Here is a 23,246-nt window from a genome sequence, read left to right as displayed (position 1 = left end):
GGCGCACCGGACTGTCCGGTGCGCCACCCGATAGAAGGCAACTTTGGCCTTCCTTGTTGGTCTCCAACGGCTCCTAGCTGCCTTAGGGCTATAAAAGGGACCCCTAGGCGCATGGAGGAGCATCCCAAGCATTCACTAAGCATTCTAAGTCTCTCAGACTCCGTCTCCGCGCACTTGATCGATTGTGTTAGTGATTTGAGCTCCGTTCTAGTTGTGAACTCTTTGTGCTTCATTTTGAGCTCAAGTCTTGGCTTGTGTGCGTGTGTGTGCTGCGGATTTGTGTGTGTTGCTCCCCAACCTTACTCTTGTGCTTTCATTGTGATCTTTGTTGTAAGGGTGAGAGACTCCAACTTGTGGAGATTCCTCACAAACAGGAAAAGATATAAGGAAGAAAAACTGTGGTATTCAAGTTGATCATTGGATCACTTGAAAGGGGTTGAGTGCAACCCTCGTCCATTGGGATGCCACAACGTGGAAGTAGGCAAGTGTTACTTGGCCGAACCACGGGATAAAATCGCGTGTCTCTTGTGATTGCTCTCTCTTTGTTTGATTGTGTTCGCAAGAGCTCGCCTCATAGACTTGATTAACTCGTGCTAACATCTCTTTAATCAAGCTTGTTGGAATTTAGTGTTGAATTTTACAGGATCACCTATTCACCCCCCTCTAGGTACTCTCATCAACCCTATGTCTGCGTCTGCCATGTGGGGCCACGGTGTTGGATTCGTCACCTCCGCGTCGCGCGCGAGTTTGTTGAAACGGCTTTGTCCGTGGTCACTGGGGGGTTCCCTTGGCCGCCTTTTTCGTTCCGAGCCTACCTATCCGCCAGCAACGCCGAGCTATAAAACGCAACCCTGCGTCCTCCCTTCCCTCACCGTGAACCCGTAGCCTCACCGCCATTATTCCGGGGGAATCCAAGCCGCCGTGGTCAATGTCGCCTTCTATTGCCGCTTGACCTTGAAGAGTGATCGCAGTAATTCGCTGTGACTCATGGAGTCTTGCGAAATGCCTCACCGGGCGTGTGGTAGCTCGGGGTGGAGGCAATTCGTCATCGATGTTGGGTCGGTGCCGACGATCCGCTGTCTGCCGTGGTTAGTACCACTGACGCCCAAAAAACGTGGTATGATTACTTCCTCGTGCTTCACAATCCCCTAATAGATGCATAGAGAACCTCGTCTGATCGATTAAGGACTGGTCTGTCGGTATTGAGTTCTCCGGTGAGGCCACTGCCACCGTGGGGGCACTGCTCCGCCAGGCCAGCCGCGGGGTGGGGATGGTGAGCGGTGAACCGTTGATCCCGGAGTATACGATGGAGATGGAATCCATGAAACGATTCGCCCTGAGCGAATCTGAGCGGTCGATCGCGATCGTGCGGTTCCGGTGCGATCGCGGGGGACCGTTGATCTGATTCGTTGGATCTAGGCTGAGCGGGGGGGGGAGATTAGTCTATAGCGTGGCCGAATCTCGACCACGGATCCGGGATCCAAGATCCCTGATGGTGTACCGGTTCGGGTGTGGTTGATCTAATCGGGTCCGTCGGCGTTAGATCGGATGGCTCACAACATGTGATACCCCTTTGGCCGGGATCTTTTGCTAAAGAGCCCCTATTCTTTGGCATATTCAACCCGCAGTCTATGCGTAGTGTTAGAACATTAAACTCAGGTCCTGGAAATTTCCAAACTTGACCCTAGACTTCTCTGGAATTGTGGCCGCAGCCCAGGGATTGATTAAATCAAGTAATTAATATGGGAAAAGGATTTTTAGTACAAAAATAATTCTAGGAACTTGCTAAATTCATATTAAATTTATTTTAACTCCAAATTAATCCATTCTAGTTGCATTAATTTTGTTTCAATATTGTTTATCACCTAGTAACTCTGTTTAGACATGAAACATAGATTAAAATTGTTTACTTAATTTATCACGTGCCAAGTATTTAATAACTTCGGAAAAATCATAACTTTATCACCGTAACTCCGAATTTAGCGGTTCTCGAACCCACGATCTTGTAGCAGCGTGTAGATTATTATTATGCAGTTTATTCTTATGTTTGGTGTGAAGTTAATTTTGCCTATACCATGTTTATCTGTATCGCTACGTTTAGCAGTGAGGACACGTGTCATATGAAGAGCAAGTTGGTACCTAGAATCTCAAGTCCCAGGCAAGTTGTGCGCTTGATCACTTCTTTTTACCCAGTCATGTTCTGATTAATCATAATAATCTACATCAGTTAATTTTGATGGGACCCAATAGGTTACCCTAGTTTGACTATCTTTATACCTTGTTCACTACCGAATTTTTGGGTAGTACCTGCTATTGCTTTATGTGGTTTTGGGTATGGAGATATATTATTCATGATTACACTTTTACTATCAATTTATTATTACTGTTCATGCTAAGATCATTGTGTAAATTAGAACATGGAGCGACCACCCGGGAAAACAAAGCTACCACAAGGGAGGAATGGGACCCCTTGGCTGATTAATTAGGAAAGCTAGTGGATGACTACCTTACCTGAAAGGGGCAAGGGCAATAGGGGAGTGATCAGTGTAGGGATGTCCTTGGGTTGATTTTTGAAAGTCACCTAGAGGGGGGTGAATAGGCGGAATCTGAAATTTATAAGGGGTGAATAGGGGTGAATAGGCGGAATTTTGAAAGTCACTTGGAGAGATTTTGATTCAATCTATTTGTGTCTTGTATTGAATGCACTAGCTCTTGTATTGAATGTGTTGGCTGAAAACTTGGATCCCTTGAAGTGTGGTGGTTGGGGGGGTATTTATAGCCCCAACCACCAAAGTGGCCGTTGGGGATGGCTGCTGTCGACGGGCGCACCGGATAGTCCGGTGCGCCAGCCACGTCACCCAACCGTTAGGGTTCGACTGTTGGAGCTTCTGATAGCTGGGCCACCGAACAGTCCGGTGGTGCAGATGATCGTTGGCGCTGTAGCCGTTACTCCGCCTAGCACACCGGAAAGTCCGGTGTCACACCGGGCAGTCCGGTGAATTATAGCGGAGAACATTTTCTAGAAACCCGAAGCCGAGGAGTTCGGAGTGATTCTCCCTGGTGCACCGGACACTGTCCGGTGGCACACCAGACAGTCCGGTGCGCCAGACCAGGACAACCTTTGGTTGGTTTTGCTCCTTTGTATTTAAACCCTTTCTTGGACTTTTTATTGGTTTGTGTTGAACCTTTGGCACCTGTAGAACTCATAATCTAGAGCAAACTAGTTAGTCCAATTATTTGTGTTGGGCAATTCAACCACCAAAATTATTTAGGAAAAGGTTTGACCCTATTTCCCTTTCAATTTTGCTGCGATGGCGGTCAGGCGAGGGATCCCTGCACTGGAGCTTCCTATAAAATGTAGCGGGTATTCTGAAGCTAGTGGAACTTTGTAAAGGCCTCGTAGTGTTACCATGCCTCGCCTCCTCGGTAGAGGTGTATGGGAAGTCACGATCCCTTGGCAGATGGGTAACATGACTTGTGGGTAAAGATGTGCAACCTCTGCAGAGTGTAAAACTGGTATACTAGTTGTGCTCACGGTCGAGCAACTCGGACCCTCACATGATTAACTTATGAAACTAAATTCAATTTGTCATATGCATTACATTGCAGGTGTTGTTATCACTTTTGTTCTACTACTTAATAGGGTTGGTATTTACTTATACTTAGTAATTACTGATAAAATTTTGACCAACTTTAAAAGCAATGCTCAGCTTCAACCATCTTCTTTGGTAAGCTTTACACTTCGCATGAGCTCCCACTTTTGGCGAGTTCATGAACATTATTCCCCACAACTTGTTGAGCGATGAACGTATGTGAGCTCACTCTTGCTGTCTCACACCCCCACAGGTCAAGAACAGGTACCGCTGGATGAGGCGCATGGAGGATGTTGTGACGAGTTCGTGAGAGGTCTAGGTCGTCGTCTCCCAGTCAACTTTGGGTTGTTGGACCGTTGTCTCCTTAAAATGTAATTATTTATTTATTTTGTACAGAACTCCTATTATATAGTAAAGTTGTGACATTCGATCCTGTGCCATGATTCATCGTATGTGTGAGCCTTGGTCCCAGCACACCTGGTGATTATGTTCGCGCCCGGGTCTTGGTGCCCCGAAACCCGGGTGTGACAGCGCGCTGTACAGATGTGGATGTAGATCTAGCGGCAACAGGAGGGTCACCGAGAGAGGGGAAGCGACCGACGGCTGGGGGCTGTGGGGTGGGAGGGATAGAGTGGAGAGAAAATTAACTAGCTCTATACCATGTGGTAAACCATAACCCTAACTCAGAGTTGGGTGTTGTATTAATAGACCAAGTCAGTTGGGCCTAACCCATTACACAGGGGTAAGACTGTAATTACACGAGGTAAACCCTAAAACCCTAAACGGATACTCTAACATTCAAAATTGAATAGCAAGGGATTCTAGCCCCTTCAATCCTCTCCATAACCCTTTCTCCAAAACAAGCCCTCAGGACTGGTTTGGTGACCAGGGAAATTGAAAGGATGCATGAGAGAGGAATCTCCTTTCTATTCAATTTTGAATAGGAATGTGATTCCTCACATGTATCCCTTCATTTCCCTGTCACTAAATCATCCCTTAAGGCTTGTTCGTTTCACCTTTAACCTATGTGGGTTGGGTGATATTGAGTCGATTTAAGTCTATAGTAAATCAAAATCTATTCTAATCCATCTCAATACACATAAAATTAGAATAACCAAACAAGAGAATTGAAGGGGATTTAATCCCCCAATCCCTTACGACTCTTTTGCAATCGAACAAGGCTGTAGTAGGGAGGTATCGCGCGCGCAGAGGTGCTGTAAAGTGTGCCTTTGTGCATCGCGTGTGCCGTACGTGCTAGAGTATTTTTGGACACATCCCCGGCGCAGTCACGGACTATTATTGGTTCTCATATTTTAGTTGCGGGCTATATAGCAACAGTTGCTCAGTCCGTCCGACATGTCGTCGCCGGCCGGGGTGGGTGGGACGACTGCGAGGAACCAAGAACCATGCATGCTGGCAGAACTATGGATGTGCCAGAGCAGCGACTATACGACGCGAGTTGCAATTACTGGGTATAGTTTAGTAGAAGCATACATGCAATGCTGGAGCGACAAGCCGTCGGTACATGTTGCATGCGTGTGTGCGCTTCTTCGTTCCTCCGAGCCACAGCATGTGGGACGGCAGTATTGTGTCTGCAAGATTTGTCTAGAGCCTGATTAAATTTGCTAATGACACACCGAGGATCTTGAGTTAAGGTCTCCGGCCTCCTCTGCTGCCAGTCTGTGAGGTCCCCCAGACCTCCGACGACCACCTTAGTTTATGGTCTAAATTCGTCTCAAAGGTCAGAATCGTTGACCAATAATGGCCTCGACAAAGTGACCTGCTACGATCATATGCCAGATACGCTTGGAAGTGGCTCCCCTATGGGGTCAAGGCTACTAGAGCAAAACTAAATCTTGATTCTTCAGGAACAATACAATATAGTAGCAGCCTGTTTGCATACTTTTCTCGTACTGACTGTGCTTGGCCGTACGTAGTCATTGCTGCAGCTAGCAATCGGTACAGGTCATCGGCCGGAGTCAAATTGCTAGCTGCTATAGATCGATCGAGGGATGGGGAATCTTTGACATGTAGATTGTCTCTACTGTCTCGTCGGTGTTACAGCTATGCTAGACTGAGACGGTGAAGATTAGGCAGTCTTGCTTGGCTTCCAGCTCCACACCAATTGACTGGTATTTTATGTTCGCTGTCCGGCCGATCCATGTTCCTGATGCCCTACCTTGATGTGCACGTACGATGGACGTCACAACGAACGTCAGATGTTATTCAGAAGCTACTACTACCATGACCTTATTCAGAAATGTAATTACTCTCAGCAAAAAAAAAAAAAGAGGAGAAAAGTTTTAAGCTAAGGATGGGAACCGAAAGCAGCATCGTGCATCTATATTCTTAATTAAAAATTTCTCTGATTTTTAGATTTTATTGTTAAAAAGGAATATATGGAATGACTATTACAAATCGGCATTCATCATATATATTTTGTCATCCACATACTAGTAAACTGAACCTTGAAACTAGACACACGTCTCCATCCGTCCATGTGCTTATATTAGTGACAGCAGGTCTGCTCTTTGTAAAGATAAATACACCCAATATAGTGGCAACTGAAGTGCTAGCACACTCAGACAGGCTAGCTAGTAGCTAGCTACTGTAGCGGTAGAGAGTTGGTTTAGTGAAGTGAACATATGGATTTCTCTAACATCATCCGGCCGGCCCTTAACCGGATCACATCCTCCTGCAACAGCTACGGCGGCGGCTTCATCACCCGCGTGCTTAGCTTCACAGGCTCCTTCAACGACCGGACCAGCCTGCTGCACGAACCCACGCAGACGGAGGAGGTCGCTGCCGCCCCCGCCCCTCCTTCGCCGGCAGCAGCAGAAGCTGCGGCGCCTGCAGCTGCTGCATCGGCCACGACGACGACCGCGGCCGGCCACCCGTTCGACATCGAGGCGGGGACGACGACAACGCCGCTGGCTCCCACCGAAGCACCGGCGGCGGAGCCGTTCAATGATCATCAGGACGCGGCGGAGTCAAGGCGCGTGGGCAAGAGCGTGCAGACCGTCTGCCTCTTCGCCGCGTCCGCCTCGCTCGTGCTGTTCGTCAACCTCCCCAGCAGCAACAAGCAGCCGCCGCCGGCGGCGGGGCAGCAGCAGCACGCCCTTCTGTACAGCGCCGACATGGCGTTCATCAGCCTCGGCTTCTTCTCGAGCCTGACCCTGTCCATGTTCTCCATCGTGGCGAGGCCCGGCGGCGACGGCGAGGCGGCGGCCGTGGCCAGGGTGCAGAAATGGGGGATGGTGGTGGCCGTGGCGTCCGTGGTCGTGGCCTTTTCGCTGCGCGTGTGCATGACGCTCGCCGCGTAGTCGCATTGAGGGAGGCCTGCCCCGCGCGCGAGTGCATGGCCATCGTCCGTCCTCCGCGCCGGTCAGCCCCGGTCCCATGATTTTGAGGGCCTTGGGCCAATTGATTGTGGTGGGCTCTGTAGACTATAAAAAATTATATGATATGCAACGAAGCATATTAGTACTTCGTAAATAAATGATGATGTGTATTAAAATTAGTTTTTTTAAATATCTAAAAAGCTAGATAATTTCTACTACTTATTAAGAACCTAAGGATAGTCTGTCTCCTCTTAGTTCTGCCTCGCTCTCGTTCTGCCTCTCCCTCCGCAACCGCAATGCCCTTCTTGTGTCGTCCGCACCCTGCCCGCGCCTTCCACCGAGATAGTAGCTGCACCCTGCTCGCCCGAGAGAGGTGCCGCCCCCTTCAGCGAGACAACTGCCAACTTCCCTCGCCCCACTCGTGGATGATCCACAAACACCTCTCATCCATCTCTCCGCCAGACAGCACCGCCCGAACCAAAGGCTACCGGACGAGAGATTAAATCACGGTTGGTAATGGAGAGACCCACGAAGGAGGAGGCCATCGGGGAGCTGGCGATTGAGACAACCGCACGTCACGCAGACGGACCCCGTGGGGGCCGGCTCAAAGCTGAACCCCAGATCGATGCACTCGTGGCGCGAAGGCTGCGGTGGCGATGCCCCTGGCCGTGGAGCGAGCCTCCCTCCCCTCGGTCGTCCATGTCGCACGCATCACCGGGGAGTTCTCCCAGCTATCAACCTCACCTCCGCTTTCTCGGCGCCCTAGCCTCCATCGTGCAGTCACTCGTGCGCGGCCCTCGGTGTGGACTGTGGAAGGCGAGCGCATAGGAGGGCAGTAATCTACGGCGGTGTGCAGAGCTCTTATCTCAGCACGACGCACCCCTCCCGACGGGATAGAATCGGTGGGACAAGAGGTCCGAATTTCCTTTTCGCCCTCCTTCCCTATGAACCAAGCAGCAGGTGAGCTTTCTGTCCCTCTGTCTAGCCCCACATATCCCGTTATACAAACACCATCTAATTTTGGTTGCAAATCTTTTCCATTGCTGTTTCTGATTTATTTTATTTAATCAACAGTAGGCACAATATTCTTTGCTTGTCTGCATTATTGAAGTACACAAGTGCATAAGCTGCTAGATTTGGAGTGGTAAAGTCAAGAACCAAAGAGCCGATAGATTAGAGGTGTAGGGAGATGTATCATGGGGGCCTTGACCGCTTCAAGAAGGCACAAGCCTTGGAGCCCTTCTCATTGAAGTCCAAGTCAGGCACCAAGAAGGCACCTGCAGCTGCAGGAACAACTAAAGCACTAGCTTTGTTGACGCTGCCACAAAATTCTAATTTTGTGCTGGGTTAGAATCTCCAAAGTCTGCAAAGGCACCAGCTCAAGGTTGGCTGGGCAAGATGGTGATGCTCCCAGGCATGTTGGGACACAGGTTGGTGGAGAGCAGTCGACGTGGCAACCTCCAGACTAGACGATTGAGCCGCGACCAGAGGTCTGCTGTCTTGATGTGGTGAAAGATGGGGAGGTCTTTGATAGGATCAATCTAGAAAAACATGAGGCATCTATTCGGGAGGCAGGTTTCTGCTTCTGACTTCATGTTGGACCATCAGTCTATGTCGCGTCAGCATGTTGTTGTTATTCCACACGGGAATGGAATGTTAGAATCCTCATGTTCTATCACTTGCAATTCTATTCTATGTTCTTATGTATCCCATGGTTAGTAAGGCACATTTATTTATACTTTATTTATTTTATGAATGTCAAAATTTCTAGCATCTCACGATTAACTTCTTTTGTGAGTACCAACAAGCTAATAGATGTGCCTGCCTTTTATAGTTTGACATCTTCCAAATATTGAGTTATCTCTGACATGTGCACTCTATAACAATAACAGATCAATTTTCCTTTTCCCTTCATGTATAAACTAATTGAACCTATATATGCTTTGTTGTAGGACCTCAACAACCATCCATAAGAGAAACTTCTAGAAAGAAGATACAACTTGTCGGGGACCATAATTAGGGGTACCCTCAAGGCTCCTAATTCTCAGCTGGTAACCCCCATCAGCACAAAGCTGCAAAGGCCTGGTGGGTGCGATCAAGTCAGGGATCAGTCCATTCGAGGGACTCGATCACGCCTCGCCCGAGCCTAGCCTCGGACAAGGGCAGCCGACCCCAGAGGATCTCCGCCTCACCCGAGGCCCCCCTCCAGCGACGAACACGTTCCCGGCTCGCCCGAGGCCCTGTCTTCGCCAAGAAGCAACCCCGACCAAATCGCAGGAGCATTTAATGCAAAGGTGGCCTGACACCTTTATCCTGACGCGTGCCCCTCAACTGACAGAGCCGAAGTGACCGCCGTCACTTCGCCGCTCCACTGACCGGTCTGTCAGAAAGACAGCGCCGCCTGCGCCGCTCCGACTACGGTGCCACTTGACAGAGTGAGGCTGACAGGCGGTCAGGCCTGGCCGCACGCACCATAGGAAACTCCACTCCGCCCGACCCAGGGCTCGGACTCGGGCTAAGCCCCGGAAGACGGCGAACTCCGCTCCGCCCGACCCAGGGCTCGGACTTGGGCTAAGCCCCGAAAGACGGTGAACTCCGCTCCGCCCGATCCAGGGCTCGGACTCGGGCTAAGCCCCGGAAGACGGCGAACTCCGCTCCGCCCGACCCAGGGCTCGGACTTGGACTCAGCCCCAGAAGACGATGAACTCCGCTTCGCCCGACCCCGGGACTCAAATTCCGCCCTGGCCTCAGCCAACGGCCTCCGCCTCGCCTGACCCAGAGGCTCGGACTCGGCCTCGGCCACGGAAGACGGACTCGACCTCGACCTTGAAGAAGCCTCCACATCGCCCAACCTAGGGCGCGGACCGGCCACGACAACAGGAGGCGCCATCATTACCCTACTCCAAGCTGACTCAGGCTACGGGGAACAAGACCGGCGTCCCATCTGGCTCGCTCCGCCAGATATGCGATGATGGCGCCCCGCCCGTTCCCTAACGATGGCGGCTCTCGGCCCCCTTACAAAAGCAAGAGGACGTCAGCAAGGACTCGACGGCCCCCGACAGCTGTCCCTCCGCCAGGCTCCAGCACTCCTCCGACGACCACGACATCACACAGACCGAGTGCCAAGATCTCTCCGGCCGCCACGATGGCGTGTACTTAGGGCGCTAGCTCTCCTCCGCTAGACACGTAGCACTCTGCTACACCCCCCATTGTACACCTGGACCCTCTCCTTACGCCTATAAAAGGAAGGGCCAGGGCCCTCTTAGAGAAGGTTGGCCGCTCGGGGACGAGGACGAAACGGGCGCTCGCATAAGGCCGCTCGCTCCTTCCCCCGTGTGGACGCTTGTAACCCCCTACTGCTAGCGCACCCGACCTGGGCGCGGGACGAACACGAAGGCCGCGGGATTTCCACCTCTCTCTCTCGCCCATCTCCGGCCTCCTCGCTTTCCCCCCTTCGCGCTCGGCCTCGCGTCGACCCATCTGGGCTGGGGCACGCGGCGACACTTCACTCGTCGGCTCAGGGACTCCCCGGTCTCGAAACGCCGACAGTTGGTGCGCCAGGTAGGGGCCTGCTGCGTGTTGACGAATAGTTCCCCGTCAAGCTCCAGATGGGTAGTCTCCAGCAACCTCTCCGGCCCGGGACAGTGCTCCGTTTCGGGAGCCTTGAATTCATGTCCCTCGACGGCAGCTACGACTTGATACTCTTTCCACCGCCGGGCGACAGCGACAATGGTGGCCGACAGTCCGCCCACCGGCGGCGGGATCGACGACGTCTTCCCCGCGTGGTGGAAGAACAACCTTCGAGCTCACCCCGTCCTCTTCCCCGTCGACGGAGGAGGAGGAGGCGGGGCAACCAAGGCCAAGCAGGAAGCGGCGCCTCGTCGGCCGTCGAGCGAGTCGACAACGCCAGCACTCCAACGGGGGGCGCGCCGGGCATCGACCTCGCGCTTGAGACGAAGACGAGCGATGTCTCCCCGCGACACGTCAATCCCGAGCAAACGGACGACGCCAGCACGCTCGCGAAAGGCTTGCTGGGTGTCGCCCTCGTACCTGAGATGACGGTGCAGTCAGCCCCCGACGTGACCTCATCACCGCCCGTCGACCAAGAGGTACCGACCGATTCCCATCCCACGCCTTTCAGATTTAGCCTCGACCCACCTAGCAGCTCCGCTTTGGCGGACGCTCTCGTAGAGGCGAATTTGAACCCACTGGGGTTTTGTATGCGGTCACCTTGGGACTGGCTGACAGACGTCTTGACCTACGGGCCCTCCGGGTCCGAGGAAGACGACGAGCCCAGCTTCCATTGGGATTTCTCCGGACTTGGCAACCCCGGTGCCTTGCGGGACCTCATGACCGCATGCGACTACTGCCTTTCCGACTGTTTCAACGGTAGCCGTAGCCTCGGCGACGAGGACTACGGCCCGAGCCGCGAATGTTTCCACGTTGATCTAGGGGGTCCCACCGAAGGCAACCATCTCGGCATGCCGGAGGACGGTGATCTCCTTAGGCCAGTGCCTCGCGTTGACATCCCGCGGGAGCTAGCTGTGGTCCCCGTTTCAGCGGGGGGTCACGACCCACAACTCGAGCAAATCCGCGGGGTGCAGGCCAGGCTCGACGAGGGAGCAGGAGCGCTTGAGCCAATCCGCCGGGACGTCGGGCAGGCATGGGCGAGCCAACCTCTGGCCGGAGAAATGCGTCATCTACCCCAGGGCTTCCAGCACCGCATCACCGACGATGTCAGGGTCAGGCCGCCACCCGCATCCAGTGGGGTCGGCCAGAACCTGGCTGCAGCAGCAATGCTCCTCCGCGCGATGCCGGAGCCATCGACCACCGAGGGGCGGCGAATCCAGGGAGAGCTCAAAGATCTCCTGGAAGGCGCCACGGTCCGGCGGGCCGAGAGCTCCGCCTCCCGAAGGCAGGGGTACCCCTCGGAACATCATGCCGCGACTTCCCGATTCATGTGGGAAGCCTCGGTCTGCACCGGGCGCACGCGCAACACAGCGCCTGCGGCCCCGGGCCGCCTCGGCAACGAGCACCATCACCGCGATCGTCGGGCCCACCTCGACGAGAGGGTGCGCCGAGGCTACCACCCCAGGCGTGGGGGACGCTACGACAGCGGGGAGGATCGGAGTCCCTCGCCCGAACCACCCGGTCCACAGGCCTTCAGCCGGGCCATACGACGGGCGTCGTTCCCGATCCGGTTCTGACCCCCGACTACTATCACAAAGTACTCGGGGGAGACGAGACCGGAACTGTGGCTCACGGACTACCGTCTGGCCTGCCAACTGGGTGGAACGGACGGTGACAACCTCATCATCCGCAACCTCCCCCTGTTCCTCTTCGACACCGCTCGCGCCTGGTTGGAGCACCTGCCTCCAGGGCAGATCTCCAACTGGGACGACCCAGTCCAAGCTTTCGCCGGCAATTTCCAGGGCACGTACGTGCGCCCCAAGAATTCCTGGGACCTTTGAAGCTGCCGACAGCAGCCGGGAGAGTCTCTCCGGGACTACATCCGGCGTTTCTCGAAGCAGCGCACCGAGCTGCCCAACGTCACCGACTCGGACGTCATCGGCGCGTTCCTCACCGGCACCACCTGCCGCGACCTGGTGAGCAAGCTGGGTCGCAAGACCCCCACCAGGGCGAGCGAGCTGATGGACATCACCACCAAGTTCGCCTCTGGCCAGGAGGCGGTTGAGGCTATCTTCCGGAAGGACAAGCAGCCCCAGGGCCGCCCATCGGAAGATGCCCCCGAGGCATCAGCTCAGCGCGGCGCCAAGAAGAAGGGCAAGAAGAAGTCGCAAGCGAAACGCGACGCCGCCGACGCGGACCTTGTCGCCGCCGCCGAGTACAAGAACCCTCGAAACCCCCCCGGAGGTCCCAACCTCTTCGACAAGATGCTCAAGGAGCCGTGCCCCTATCATCAGGGGCCCGTCAAGCACACCCTTGAGGAGTGCGTCATGCTTCGGCGCCACTTCCACAGGGTCGGGCCACCCACGGAGGGTGGCAGGGCCCGCGACGACGACAAGAAGGAAGATCACCAGGCGGGAGAGTTCCCCGAGGTCCGCGACTGCTTCATGATCTACGGCGGGCAAGCGGCAAACGCCTCGGCTCGGCACCGCAAGCAAGAGCGCCGAGAGGTCTGTTCGGTGAAGGTGGCGGCACCAGTCTACCTAGACTGGTCCGACAAGCCCATCACCTTCAACCAGGCCGACCACCCCGACCATGTGCCGAGCCCGGGGAAATACCCGCTCGTTGTCGACCCCGTCATCGGCGACGTCAGGCTCACCAAGGTCCTCATGGACGGAGGCAGCAGCCTCAACATCATCTACGCCGAGACCCTCGGGCTTCTGCGTATCGATCTGTCCTCGGTCCGGGCGGGCGCTGCGCCTTTCCATGGGATCATCCCTGGGAAGCGCGTCCAACCCCTCGGACAACTCGATCTTCCCATCTGCTTCGGAACACCCTCCAACTTCCGAAGGGAGACCCTGACGTTCGAGGTGGTCGGGTTCCGAGGAACCTACCACGCGGTATTGGGGAGGCCCTGCTACGCGAAGTTCATGGCCGTCCCCAACTACACCTACCTCAAGCTCAAGATGCCGGGCCCCAACGGGGTCATCACCATCGGCCCCACGTACAAACACGCGTTCGAATGCGACGTGGAGTGCGTGGAGTGCGCCGAGGCCCTCGCTGAGTCCGAGGCCCTCATCACCGACCTAGAGAGCCTCTCTAAGGAGGTGCCAGACGTGAAGCGTCATGCCGGCAACTTCGAGCCAACGGAGACGGTTAAGTCCGTCCCCCTCGACCCCAGCAGCGACGCCTCCAAGCAAGTCCGGATCGGCTCCGGGCTCGATCCCAAATAGGAAGCGGTGCTCATCGACTTTCTCCACGCGAACGCCGACGTCTTCGCGTGGAGTCCCTCAGACATGCCCGACATACCGAGGGATGTCGCCGAGCACTCGCTGGACATCCGAGCCGGAGCCCGACCCGTCAAGCAGCCTCTGTGCCGATTCGATGAGGAGAAGCGCAGAGCCATAGGCGAGGAGATCCACAAGCTAATGGCGGCGGGGTTCATCAAAGAGGTATTCCATCCCGAATGGCTTGCCAACCCTGTGCTTGTGAGAAAGAAAGGGGGGAAATGGCGGATGTGTGTAGACTACACTGGTCTGAACAAGGCATGTCCGAAGGTTCCCTACCCTCTGCCTCGCATCGATCAGATCGTGGATTCCACTGTTGGGTGCAAAACCCTGTCTTTCCTCGATGCCTACTCAGGGTATCACCAAATCAGGATGAAAGAGTCCAACCAGCTTGCGACTTCTTTCATCACACCCTTCGGCATGTACTGCTATGTTACCATGCCGTTTGGTTTGAGGAATGCGGGTGCAACGTACCAGCGGTGCATGAACCATGTGTTCGGCGAACACATCGGCCGAACGGTCGAGGCCTACGTCGATGACATCGTAGTCAAGATGAGGAAAGCCTCCGACCTCCTTTCCGACCTTGAAGTGACATTCCGATGTCTCAAGGCGAAAGGTGTCAAGCTCAATCCCGAAAAGTATGTCTTCGGGGTGCCCCGAGGCATGCTCTTGGGGTTCATCGTCTCCGAGCGGGGCATCGAAGCCAACCCGGAGAAGATCGCAGCCATCACCAGCATGGGGCCCATCCAGGACTTGAAAGGCGTACACGGAAGGCCATCAAATCCCAGGTCTTGGCGGACTTCGTGGCTGAATGGGTCGACACCCAGCTACCAACAGCTCTGATCCAACCGGAGCTCTGGACCATGTTCTTCGATGGGTCACTGATGAAGACAGGAGCCGGCGCAGGCCTACTCTTCATCTCGCCCTCGGGAAGCACCTACGCTACGTGCTATGCCTCCACTTCCCGGCGTCCAACAATGTAGCTGAGTACGAGGCTCTGGTCAACGGGTTGCGGATCGCCGTCGAGCTAGGGGTCCGACGCCTCGACGCTCGCGGTGACTCGCAGCTCGTCATCGACCAAGTCATGAAGAACTCCCACTGCCGCGACCCGAAGATGGAGGCCTACTGCGATGAGGTTCGGCGCCTGGAAGACAAGTTCTATGGGCTCGAGCTCAACCACATCGCTCGGCGCTACAACGAGACTGCGGACGAGCTAGCTAAAATAGCCTCGGGGCGAACAACGGTTCCCCCGGACGTCTTCTCCCGAGATCTGCATCAACCCTCTGTCAAGATCGACGACACGCCCGAGCCTGAGGCACCCTCGGCCCAGCCCGAGGTACCCTCGGCACAGTCCGAGGCACCCTCGGCTCGGCCCGAGGCACCCTCGGTTCGGCCCGAGGTACCCTCGGCCCCCGAGGGCGAAACACTGCGCGTCGAGGGGGAGCAAAGCGGGGTCACGCCTGATCAAAACTGGCAGACCCCGTACCTGCAATATCTCCACCGAGGAGAGCTACCCCTTGACCGAGCCGAAGCTCGGCGGTTGGCGCGGCGCGCCAAGTCGTTCGTCTTGCTGGGAGAAGGGAAGGAGCTCTACCACCGCAGCCCTTCAGGCATCCTCCAGCGATGCATCTCCTCCACTGAAGGTTAGGAACTCCTCCGAGAAATACACTCGGGGGCTTGCGGCCACCACACAGCACCTCGAGCCCTTGTCGGAAATGCTTTCCGACAAGGTTTCTACTGGCCAACAGCGGTGGCCGACGCCACTAGAATCGTCCACGCCTGCGAAGGGTGTCAGTTCTATGCAAGGCAGACCCACCTGCCCGCTCAGGCTCTGCAGACGATACCCATCACATGGCCTTTCGCTGTGTGGGGTCTGGACCTCGTCGGCCCCTTGCAGAAGGCACCCGGGGGCTACACGCACCTGTTGGTCGCCATCGACAAATTTTCCAAGTGGATCGAGGTCCGACCCCTGAACAGCATCAGGTCCGAGCAGGCGGTGGCGTTCTTCACCAACATCATCCATCGTTTCGGGGTCCCGAACTCCATCATCACCGACAACGGCACCCAGTTCACCGGCAGAAAGTTCCTAGACTTCTGCGAGGATCACCACATCCGGGTGGACTGGGCCGCCGTGGCTCATCCCATGACGAATGGGCAAGTAGAGCGTGCCAATGGCATGATTCTACAAGGACTCAAGCCTCGGATTTACAACGACCTCAACAAGTTCGGCAAGCGATGGATGAAGGAACTCCCCTCGGTGGTCTGGAGCCTGAGAACGACACCGAGCCGAGCCACGGGCTTCACGCCGTTCTTTCTAGTCTATGGGGCCGAGGCCATCTTGCCCACAGACCTGGAATACGGTTCCCCGAGGACGAGGGCCTATGCCGACCAAAGCAACCAAGCTAGTCGAGAAGACTCGCTGGACCAGCTGGAAGAGGCTCGGGACAAGGCCTTACTACACTCGGCGCGGTACCAGCAGTCCATGCGACGCTACCACGCCAGAGGGGTCCGGTCCCGAGACCTCCAGGTGGGCGACCTGGTGCTTCGGCTGCGACGAGACGCCCGAGGTCGACACAAGCTCACGCCCCCCTGGGAGGGGCCGTTCGTCATCACCAAGGTTCTAAAACCCGGAACATACAAGCTGGCCAACAGTCAAGGCGAGGTCTACAGCAACGCTTGGAACATCCAACAGCTACGTCGCTTCTACCCTTAAGATGTTTTCAAGTTGTTCATATACCTCGCTCTCACGCAAAGTTTAGTCATCAAGGAAGGGCCAGCCTTGCCTCGGCAAAGCCCGACCCTCCCTCGGGGGCTAAAAGGGGGGAACCCCCTCTGCGTCGAAATTTTCCTCGAAAAAAGATCTTTTCCGCCGGAATGTCTTTCGTGCTTTTCGACTACTTCGAAAGTGGATCCTGAAAACGACGGAGTACACGTAAGCAGCCAAGGCTGACCGAGCCGAGGGACTCCTATGCCTCCGGTATACGGATACCTCACTCGTCACCTTTACACGGGGCGACTCACGCTTGGTGAAGCGGTTCAGACAACCAACAGGCGAGTCTTAGTGCTCGAAAATGGAAAGAAAACACGGCTCCATGCCAAATTTACATACATGTTCAGGCCTCGACAGCCACAGTGAACAAAAACACTGGCATTCGAAGTGCCATTACAAACGGAACTCCGGTTCCACCTCCGCAGGTACGAACAACCCCACTCGACGGGGGAGGGGCCTGCGGAGCAACAGAAGACCGACGAACGGCTCGCCGTCGCCCGCCCCAGCAGCGGCGACGAGGAAGACTTCTGCTCCGGGGGGCCGAACAGCAGCAGCGATGACCTTAGGGCGGATGCTGCTGCCAGGAGGCCCCCGCCCGTGCCCAAACTCGTGAGGCAAGGACGGGCAGAAGGCCGTGGAGTCAGAGGTCGGTCCGCGGGTGGCGCCGGCGAGCTCGTCGGTGGCGGAACCTCTTCCAGCTGTCGTGGCGGGAGGCAGCACCGGGAGCGGCTCCGAAGCCGCTCAGCTCAGAGAGTCGGGCACGGTGCAGCTGCCAGCGCCACGGACGGCTCCCACCCTTCCCCCCAATCACTGAAGGAAGGAGCGGGCCACCGCACACGCAGGGGACCGACCCCAACTCGGCACACTCCCCTCCCCAGCCCTGGTGATGAAAATCCTTGAGGCTGAGGGAGGGGCAGAGGCCACGGCCCGGTTCGCTCTCCCCCGCCATCGAACTGGAGGTCACCATCTTGGGTGACCGCCGGCGGAGGGGTGCGACCGGGCTGCATGATGAAAATCCTTGAAGCCGAACGACGACTGAAAGGTACCAACTCCCGCAGAGTTGCGTTCCTCCAACGACGAAGCGGAAAGATGGCGGATCCCCCCATCCGGGGGCTTGGAAGATGGAAAGACACGATGCATAAGGGAGCGCGAAGACACGGTCGCCTTCCAAGAGGGTCACCCTCCTTTTAAAGGCGACTCTCCCTACTTGCGTCCCCAGCCGTCGTGGGCTGAGTCTTCTCCAACACGCTCCAAGGTCCTCCCCCTACGACACGGGGGATGGGTCCCACACGTCATGCAAGCCGGCCCAGAGCAGAAGAAGCCAAACCGCCGCGCGTGGTGCGTGCAACTGCCCAGCGGTTACAAGCGGCTCTCCACTTTTGCCCAGACCAGCGGGCGAAAGGGCCGGCAGCCATGCAGGCGGCATGCAACCGCGCCAAGTGGGCGCGCTTCTCCGACTCCCAACACGCCTAGCATGGAGGCCCAGACCCACGCGTCATGCAACCGGTGCGCCGAATGCTTCGTGCCTGCAACTGCACCGCCACCTGCGCCACCACCGCGCCTCCTCGACTGCGGAACCAATACCGCGACTCGAGGTGACCCAGCGCACGACCCAGCGGCTCCAGCCTGGCGCGACGGTCAATGCGGTCGAAGACGGGCCGGCAGTAGTGGCGGTGGCAGGAGGGCAGGAGCAGCGGTCACGTCGTCAGCCAAGCTTACGTCCCATCCGGGGGCAGCGAGAGAACCCTCTCTCACGGCGTGAAGACAACGCGCCCGTGTTCCGTTCCTCGAACAGCTCGCGCACGCGCAACGGCTGCCTTGCAAACCACTCGCCCCGTCGCATTAACTCCACGGCGGGAGAGGCGGCGCCTCTGGCAGGAGAAGCGAGCGACGCTTCACCTTCGCCATAATGACCGTGTCAAAAAAGGTACGCCGCGTCGTTCGATTTCGTATCCTTTTCCTTTTTTCCTCTTTCTCTCTCTTGCAACAGGGACCGGGAAAGGGGGATACCCCGGAAAGGATCCTTCCCTGTGAAGGAACCAGGCTCCGAGCCTCCCTACTGATCAGAGGTTCGAAGGCTGGCCCCTCGGAGGGGTTCAACAGCCGCCTCAGAGCACGTGGGCTCCACACCCACTACTGGTCAGAGGTTCAAAGGCCGGCCCCTCGGAAGGGTTCAACGGCCGCCTCAGGCTACTCGGGCTCCGCGCCCACTACTGATCAGGGGTTCGAAGGCTGGCCCCCGAAGGGTTCACAGCCGCCTCAGACACAGAGCGAGGGATGACCATGGGTACGTTCGATACATAACCAAGGCTTGGGCTGCGCTCCCGAGGTACCCTAGGACATTTCCGAGACCAGTGGGAACGATCTTGTAACGGAATCCCATCGGAGGGAGGCATCGAGCCCTCAGACCCCGTCACCAGGGGACCGGGTCCGGCAGACCACCCGCAGGTACTTTTGGGCGCGCCTCTGGGCCCCTAGCCGACCCCTAACGAATGGGGCACGGACGTCCGCTCGGATCACCCGCCTGCAGCTCACCGGAGACACCATGTTCGGCGCCCACCGAGGGCAACATGGCGCACTCCCCCCTCCTCCTTGCGGAAAGGCGACGCAGGGGCGTATGTAAAAAAGTTGAGTCTGTCCCTGATCGCCCTCTCGCCCTGTGCAGAGGCTCGGGGCTGCTCTCGCAAACCCGGCTCTGGCCAAACCGTTGACAGCGTCAATATACCAGCCCGAGAACTTGGGACCCGACCGTACACCCGGGCTACGGCCAGCTCGCATGATGGAACGACCAGACCAGCCGAAGCATTGCGCGAGGCGTTAAGACCTCGGAGGAGTCAAACCACTCCTCCGAGGCCTCGGGGGCAACACCCAGCGGGTGCGCTCGCGCGCACCCACCGGAACAAAACGCAACCGAGAAAGGCTGGTCCCCTTGCAAAAAAGTGCGACGAAAGCCTCCAAGCGAGTGCTAACACTCCCTTCGAGGCTCGGGGGCTACTGTCGGGGACCATAATTAGGGGTACCCTCAAGGCTCCTAATTCTCAGCTGGTAACCCCCATCAGCACAAAGCTGCAAAGGCCTGGTGGGTGCGATCAAGTCAGGGATCAGTCCATTCGAGGGACTCGATCACGCCTCGCCCGAGCCTAGCCTCGGACAAGGGTAGCCGACCCCAGAGGATCTCCGCCTCACCCGAGGCCCCCCTCCAGCGGCGAACACGTTCCCGGCTCGCCCGAGGCCCTGTCTTCGCCAAGAAGCAACCCCGACCAAATCGCAGGAGCATTTAATGCAAAGGTGGCCTGACACCTTTATCCTGACGCGCGCCCCTCAACTGACAGAGCCGAAGTGACCGCCGTCACTTCGCCGCTCCACTGACCGGTCTGTCAGAAAGACAGCGCCGCTTGCGCCGCTCCGACTGCGGTGCCACTTGACAGAGTGAGGCTGACAGGCGGTCAGGCCCGGCCGCACGCACCATAGGAAACTCCGCTCCGCCCGACCCTGGGCTCGGACTCGGGCTAAGCCCTGGAAGACGGCGAACTCTGCTCCGCCCGACCCAGGGCTCGGACTCAGGCTAAGCCCCGGAAGACGGCGAACTCCGCTCTGCCCGACCCAGGGCTCTGACTTGGGCTAAGCCCCGGAAGACGGCGAACTCCGCTCCGCCCGACCCAGGGCTCGGACTCGGGCTAAACCCCGGAAGACGGCGAACTCCGCTCCGCCCGACCCAGGGCTCGGACTTGGACTCAGCACCAGAAGACGACGAACTCTGCTTCGCCCGACCCCGGGACTCAAATTCCGCCCTGGCCTCAGCCAACGGCCTCCGCCTCGCCTGACCCAGAGGCTCGGACTCGGCCTCGGCCATGGAAGACGGACTCGACCTCGACCTCGGAGAAGCCTCCACATCGCCCAACCTAGGGCGCGGACCGGCCACGACAATAGGAGGCGCCATCATTACCCTACTCCAAGCTGACTCAGGCTATGGGGAACAAGACCAGCGTCCCATCTGCCTCGCTCCGCCAGATAGGCGATGATGGCGCCCCGCCCGTTCCCTGACGATGGCGGCTCTCGGCCCCCTTACGAAAGCAAGAGGACGTCAGCAAGGACTCGACGGCCCCCGACAGCTATCCCTCCGCCAGGCTCCAGCACTCCTCCGACGGCCACAACATCACACAGACCGGGTGCCAAGATCTCTCCGGCCGCCACGATGGCGTGTACTTAGGGCGCTAGCTCTCCTCCGCTAGACACGTAGCACTCTGCTACACCCCCCATTGTACACCTGGACCCTCTCCTTACGCCTATAAAAGGAAGGGCCAGGGCCCTCTTAGAGAAGGTTGGCCGCTCGGGGACGAGGACGAGATGGGCGCTCGCATAAGGCCGCTCGCTCCTTCCCCCGTGTGGACGCTTGTAACCCCCTACTGCAAGCGCACCCGACCTGGGCGCGGGACGAACACGAAGGCCGCGGGATTTCCACCTCTCTCTCTCGCCCATCTCCGGCCTCCTCGCTTTCCCCCCTTCGCGCTCGGCCTCGCGTTGACCCATCTGGGCTGGGGCACGCGGCGACACTTCACTCGTCGGCTCAGGGACCCCCCGGTCTCGAAACGCTGACACAACTGTCTACAGAAACAATAAATATTTTTTCTTCTCGGACTACTCAATCTGGTATGCAAGCCACTCATCTCTATAATTAGTTCTCAAACTACTCAATCTAGTAAGAACACCACTCCTATCTCTGAAAGTACATCTACTTGGTTATTAAATAGTACTTTCAGGATTCTAGAGTACGGATAGTTATATTTTTTTCATGATTCTAGGCTATGGACTTTCAAATTAGTGAACCTGTTTAGAAACCCATCTAGAATCCCTATCACTTAGTTGGAGGACTTGAAAAAATATGGCTCTCATTGCGCAATGAAACATAGGTCTGGTACGACATACAATTGGTCCATGTGTGATGACTAATGCTAGAATGTTTTTTGTGTTCCTACTTTGTACTCCTGGAAGTAATGGTCCTTCCATTAATATGTGAAATTTCATAACTCAGATCTCTCCACTTTTATGTATTTGTTTTCTATCCAGGACAATTATTGTCTAGAAGGACAACAAAGTAATGTATGGCTTTTCTATGATCTTGTACTCTTTGCTTGCAAGACAATTGAATCCTAGCATCTTCGAAGTCGCACCCGTCTCAATTTGCTCTGATCTATGTGCGTATTATGCTTCTTTATGGCTATGAGTGCATGATGTGCCTGAAGCTACACAACAACGAGGGGAACTACCTAGGAAGCGGCGCCAGACCAACCTCGCCAAGCATGCTGCCCACGAGGCCAAGGATGCGCCCGCACAATCGCTGCCCAACAAGCTTAAGATCGCCTCCCACAAGTCTGATGCATGAAAAACATAATCTCTCCAGTCTCCCTTTATCCACAAAACTGGTGTTCTAAACTAGAATCATCAATTACTATCTAGGTCTCCTGATTTACTTACAACAGTTGTTTGGACTTTGTGTGGTCCAATCAGATAGAAGTATGCTATTATGCTTGTTCAGAGTGTTAGAGTGTTTAGAATGAAGAAACAAGTTGAATATCTCTAAAATAGGTATGTGTACATTTAATTTGATTGATAAGTTTGTTTACAAATATGTTCAGTTAGCTTTGCCCTTAGAGAAAGGCTACCCAATCACGCTCATTATTTTGTTGATAAACAATGCAAGACAAATGATATTTCACTATAGTGACATAGATTACGCTCAAGCGTTGTCAAGAGTAGGCCCATTTTGTTCATGTTTACCTTGCTAAGGAGTTGTCACAACCTTGAAAACCTAAAAGTAAAGGCAATGGATGTCGCCTTTAGGATATTTCTATTTACATTGTTTAAAGGTCATATTGCTGTTTACAACTCTTTTTAATTTGTAAAGTTGGAGTGATGTTGATGAGACATTTGAGGTAGATTGGGAGTTCTTAAATGCTCAATGGACTGATGGCATGTGTGCCAATCTTCAAATTGTGCAGACGATTGGTATTGCTTGGCTTCCAAATGAATTTTCATTTATGAAGCTTATCCTCTCTAAAGCAAGGCTTCTTTGCATGTTGTATGTTGATAAAACCCAGATATTTTGATAATCAGGCTTCTACTATACATAATTTTCTTCCTTTTCCCTTTATTGGTAATTGAACCCTATAATTACATAGAATGGATGATAAAAAGAGTGTGCATTGTTGTTGAACAAAAATTAGTAGATTTTCCATTTTTATGATGGCATATGCAGAAGTGTACTAAAGTCCAATGATTTTCGGTTGCATATATATTCATATATGTTCTTATTCATGCTTTAGATGGCTCATCCCATGGTAGTGTGCTTCTATGCTGCTGTATTTTCATGTATAATATCTTGTCATGATTAGTTTTGTCAAATAATACTCAATGTGTATCTTGAAGATATTTGTCTGCTCATTGTTTTAGGTCATATATGATGTTTTTAAGTGATGTATGCACAAACTCAGTTATGTTCTCTAATTCACTCATCATGTGAAACTGTGCTTTTATAACTGCATAAATCCTATTCTCATATATAGTCTACCTTTTGGTGGCCCTGTGAATGTTGTGACAATGTTGTTGAGTATGCTGGCCATGTGACTCC

The 23,246-nt window shown here is 55.2% G+C and overlaps 1 protein-coding gene across 1 annotated transcript; it reads left to right on the top strand.

Annotated features, from left to right (window-relative positions):
• The first annotated feature begins 6,099 nt into the window (after positions 1-6,099).
• On the top strand, positions 6,100-7,092 carry LOC109941653 (uncharacterized). The gene has a single exon (XM_020542829.1). The coding sequence runs from the start codon at positions 6,239-6,241 to the stop codon at positions 6,914-6,916; it is 678 nt and encodes a 225-aa protein (XP_020398418.1). The 5' UTR covers positions 6,100-6,238; the 3' UTR covers positions 6,917-7,092.
• The last annotated feature ends 16,154 nt before the right edge of the window (positions 7,093-23,246 follow it).

Source organism: Zea mays, chromosome 8 (assembly GCF_902167145.1).
Source record: "Zea mays cultivar B73 chromosome 8, Zm-B73-REFERENCE-NAM-5.0, whole genome shotgun sequence".
NCBI lineage: Eukaryota > Viridiplantae > Streptophyta > Magnoliopsida > Poales > Poaceae > Zea > Zea mays.
The sequence above is the reverse complement of the archived record's forward strand: the minus strand, read 5'-3'. Positions and strand labels throughout refer to the sequence as shown.

Excerpts from the sequence above, each read along its gene's own strand:
- LOC109941653 (XM_020542829.1), top strand. The coding sequence starts at position 6,239 with ATGGATTTCTCTAACATCATCCGGCCGGCCCTTAACCGGATCACATCC.